The sequence below is a fragment of the Triticum dicoccoides genome, chromosome 2A (assembly GCF_002162155.2).
Source record: "Triticum dicoccoides isolate Atlit2015 ecotype Zavitan chromosome 2A, WEW_v2.0, whole genome shotgun sequence".
In the NCBI taxonomy this organism is placed as follows: domain Eukaryota; kingdom Viridiplantae; phylum Streptophyta; class Magnoliopsida; order Poales; family Poaceae; genus Triticum; species Triticum dicoccoides.
The window spans coordinates 450,157,554-450,162,443 of record NC_041382.1 but is presented as its reverse complement, the minus strand read 5'-3'; the positions used below and the strand labels follow the sequence as shown (position 1 = coordinate 450,162,443).

The 4,890-nt window shown below is 50.5% G+C and overlaps 1 protein-coding gene across 1 annotated transcript in view; it reads left to right on the top strand.

Annotated features, from left to right (window-relative positions):
* The first annotated feature begins 460 nt into the window (after positions 1-460).
* LOC119354855 (UDP-N-acetylglucosamine transferase subunit ALG13 homolog) overlaps positions 461-4,890 on the top strand; it is a 6,203-nt gene continuing 1,773 nt past the window's right edge. Inside the window, exons 1-2 of the mRNA XM_037621604.1 lie at positions 461-673; positions 2,014-2,197. Of these exons, the coding sequence (XP_037477501.1) occupies positions 2,033-2,197 (165 nt within the window). The 5' untranslated portion in view covers positions 461-673; positions 2,014-2,032. The remainder of the gene's footprint in view (positions 674-2,013; positions 2,198-4,890) is intronic.

Genomic DNA, 4,890 nt, shown 5'->3' with positions numbered 1-4,890 from the left:
GAGCAGCCGCAGGGGAGGTGACAGTGCCTAAGCACCTCGAGCCTAGGCTACGGCGGCGTGTTGTGGCGGGCGGCGGGCGGGCGGGGAGGCAGCCGCCGGCGAGGGGGAGGCAGCCGCCGGCGAGGGTGCGAGGGCAGAGCGGGGTCGGGGTCTGGCTCGGTCGCACCAGCGAGACCTAAACGGTGCGAGCCGGCCTCGTCCTAGTCAGCGCGTGGGCACGCGCGCACTGGTCAGCGTGGCGCCTGACGGACGGGCCCAACCGGTCAGCTTTTCTGTCAATACGTATAAAACACATTTTTAGTCTTTTTTGCAACGGCTCGCCCCAATCTTAGTACTGACACATAAAAATTATCAATTTTGGTACTAATCTGCTTTCAATGTCTCAATTGTGGTACTCTATGTAATTTACTCTCTGACATCCGACTATTGTTTGTACAGCCCGCTCCTCTGTTCTCTTCAGTCCGTTCAGAACGACGCACGCCGCCCCGCTTCGTTCGCTCGCTCGGACTTCCCCTCCGCCCGCCGCCGGAGCTCCACCCTCCCGCCCCGCCCGCCGGTCCTCCTCCCGCCCCCGCGGGTCCTCCACCGCGCGATCCCGTCCCGCCCCGCCCTGCCTTCCGCTCGACCCCAGCTCGCTCCCGTCCGCGAATCGAGGGAGGGAGGTTCCTCTCAGGTGAGCTTCCCTCTCCCAATTCTGATGCCCCATGTATCTGGTTAGTTCCCCAATTTGGGTGATTTCAGGGTTTCATGCGTGCCGCGATTTTGTTTGGTACGTATCAACTCTAGCACTAGCATGGGGAATTCACAGCACATAGTCGAGCATAATTGACAAAACTATTTTCGCAACAAAATTAGTACTCCCTACGTTCACAAATATTAAGATGTTTTGGATATTTCAGTATGGACTACATGCGGACTGAAATGAGTGAACAAACATACTAAAACGTGTCTACATACATCTGATTCACAAAAAAGTTAGGACGTTTTATACTATTTGTGAACGGAGGGAGGAATAATTATGACAAATTGCCATCTAAATCTTGAAGGCCGACTTGTTAACGTTTTAGTCTCTCAGTAATGAGGGACATCTTGTGGATTAGATGCAATGAATTGGATGAAAGAGCATGTGCAAGTGTTGTACGAATTGACACACATAAAAGTGTGCTGGCGGGTCGTTCAAGATGTGAAGAAATGGAAGGCAAAGGTGGAACATAACCATTGGATGAGATATAAACTGGAATAAACATTTTTGCTTGGTTAAGTATTTTTTACATTCCTATAGATAAATAGTCTTCTTTTGCTTGGAAACTCAGTGCCTTAACCCATGTACAAGCATAAGTCAGCTCCCACCGGTGTAATATGTAAATTTTTTTGGACATTGACACTTTGACATAGTCTTCAAGATTATTATTTTTTGATCATCAGTTTATGTGCAAACATGTTCTCACACATAAAAATGATTATACATTATTGCAAGTATATGTATTGATAAATCTAACAATATTAAGTTTTTTTATGGATTCTTGCAATTCTTTGTTTATACATGTTTAAACTTAGAAACATTTTACTAGCATTAAATTTTAAAGAACTTACGTTTTGAATCAGAGGTGGTATCCTGTATCCGTTTCCTTTAGTTTCCCTTTTAAATGTTAACAAGTGATATTGAGTTGCCGATTAGTTGGGGGCTTGGTGCTTAATTGCTGCGACTACGCACTTGCCGGTGTAGCGGTTGTGGCTTGCTTCTATGATTCGAGCCACACATATGGAAGGCGACTTGCTCCTACTAGTCGGTGACTATGAACGCGGAGCCATGCGTGTCTCGATTCGGTGAGACCCAGTGGCAGGAATCTATTTTGAAGATAGTTGTTCCGTGCTATTGGATCAAGTGGGATCTGAAAATAAGAATGTTATAAAAGGACACACCTTTTTTTGGATCACGACTATAGTCTATAGTCGTGACTCTGACTGTATTTGACAACAAAAAAACCTTGATACTAACTTGTTTTTCTACAGAGCTTACTTTTCAGAAGGAATGGGAGATAGAGAAAGGCGAGTGGTGTTTGTCACAGTAGGGACAACATGTTTCGATGCTCTTGTCAAAGTGGTAGATTCTGAGGAACTCAAACAAGCACTACTGCAGAAAGGTTACACAGACCTTCTGATTCAAATGGGCCGAGGAACATACAAGCCATCCAAGGTAACATCTGTCTCCATCTTGCAGTCAATTTTCTTTGTGTGGTTTTGCTTAGTGACTGGCCGACTGCACCTTTTAGTCAATGCAGTATTTTGTTATCAAAATCGCAATCTACAGCATACTTAATAGGTAAGAAGGGAAAGTCCGATAATGTTTTGCAATCTCATCAGGTTCTACTACTGCAAGGAGTAATTGATTTGTAATGTTGCTTATTAATCCTTAAATGGACATAGTATCTGACCAACTGAGATCTGTAACTGCTGATCTGACATCTAGGTGTAAATTGCGCATTGCTTGTGGAAAGAAATTGCATGAAGATATTTGTAACTAATTGTGGCATCCTTATAGATGCTGACACTTTTAATGCTACAATCATTTACATCTTTTGATGCATCACATGAACAAAATTCCAGACTTGCAAAATTTATGATAAAGCTAGACAGGAAAGGTGGCAAAAAAAAAAGGGAACATAGGCAACATTAGGATAACACATTGGCAGAGATAAGTTTGATTGTCCAGACTTCAGGCAAGTTCACAATGTTTTACTTTTTTGTGTGCTAACTACTCCCTCCGATCCATATTGGTCTTAGATTTGTCTAGATACGGATGTATCTAGACACGTTTTAGTGTTAGATACATCCGTATCTAGACAAATCTAAGACAAGTAATATGGATCAGAGGTAGTATGATAATTTGAAGTCTCATAATGGAAAAGATCAAATTATGGTCTAGTGAACTGGTGCCTTTTATATATAGTATTATAGACTGGAATACCAGAATCTGGTTACAAGAGCATTAGGCTATTGTGCAATAGAAGGTGGAAATAAACTGGGACAATGAAGGATCTGATGGGAAAATAGGAAAGTAACTCGCTTATATGTTAGGGCATCTCCAACGCCGACCCTCAAACCGCCTGCAACCGTCTGGACCGCGTGGTCCGGACGTGTTTTGCCATCCAACGCGGGCCTGTATCAGTCTGCCGACCGTTCCCGACGTGCTTTTTCCCGCAAACCGGAAACAAAACTGGGGGAAGGGGGGGCTTTGCGGGCGTCTGGACCATTGCCACGCCCACATCTGATTGTCGTGGCCGACCCAAAAAAACATCCTGTCTCTCCCGCGCTTTCCATCCAACGCCCGCGCCGCATTCATGCCGGTCCAGAGCACGCAGCGGCCGGTATTGATGCCGAGCAACGTGACCGGACGGGAGGGCAACGCTGACGGACACGACATCTCGGGCGTTGCCGCTTCAATGCAGACGACGCGTCCCGAGAAACCAACTCTGGTTGCTGCGCCGCATTGAAGCGGGTTGACCGGCCCTTCGCATGGCCTGGCCACGGCTATTTAAGTCGTACCTCGGCGATGCACATATCCAAGCCCCTCCCCGAGCATTTCCAACTCCAGCGATGTCGAAGTCATGGTTCTCCGCACTGGCGGGCGGAGACGGCAGCAGTTCTTCGTCAGGCGGCTCATGGCGCCGCCGCCCTCATTCTCGGGGCCCCTCGGCATCCACAGTGGTCGACTCCTCTGGCAAGGACGAGATCATCATCTCCTTCGGCGACGAGGAGGACCAGGCGCCGCCGTAGGAGCAGCAGCCGTAGCAGCAGCTACGCCTCCTCGCGGAGGCAACTCTGACGGACTAGGAATTCGTCCGTCAGATGGAGCTCATGACGAAGCATCGCTCCGTCAGATGGGCTCGGTGCCACCCTCGCAGCCGCGTGCGGTCGAGGAACCGCCATCCCTACCTCGCTACCGCATGAAGAGGGAGCCGGTGTCCCCTCTCCGGCGAGTGAAGGAGGAGACCGCACCCCCCACCCGCGCGCAACCGAGGTTGCGTCCAGATCGGACGCTGCATCAAGGAGGAGCCGCCACGCAACCGCAGCGTCCATGTCAGGCACCGTGTGAAGGAGGAGCCAGCGTCGCCGCCAGCACACAACCGCTAGGCCCGCCCATATTGACGGGTCTGTGTCGCCGCCCCACGAAAACCGCCACGGACAGTTTGTCAAGGACGAGCTGCCGCCCATGATCACCAAGGCATGAGGGCTGTCGGGTCCGAGGAGGAGCGGGCGGCAAGGCAACAGGCACGCTGCGAGCAGCGCAACGCCGCCCGACGCTCCGCATTCGCTAAGTTGGACGCAGCACCGCAATGGGTCCGCAACGACCCAGACCTCCCTGCCGCCTGGGCCCTCGACCGCTCCATCACCACCGCGGAGACTGCAGCCAAGCGCCGCCTTGACGGCGAGCTTGCCAAGATCGGTGAGGACTGGTTGCTTAGCGATTCCTTTGCCAACGCTGGCAGGGGCAAGGCCGCCGCCTGTGCTCCGCAGGTGCCGTCGGCATTGTCTGCGGCGGCCCTCCGACCGCGCAGGAGGAAGTGGAGCGGCTCCTCCGCAAGTGCAAGCTACGGCCGGACAAGGCTGTCGCGGCCCACCGGCGCCCTACCACAGCTGGAGGGATGACGGTGACGGCACGAACAGCGACGACATTGCGGTCGGGCAGGGCGGCCACGTGTACGAGGTGGTCGTCCAGTACAAGCAGTTTTTTTAGTTTTCAGTAAAAACGGCCGAAATATAGGCCGTTTATGTAAATTATGCCAGAACTTGAATGAATTTCGTCGTGTTTGATTAAATTTTGCCGGTTTGTTAAATAAACTTCGAAATGTTTTTGCATGGCCGGCTCCCGCATCCTTGTCCGCGGAT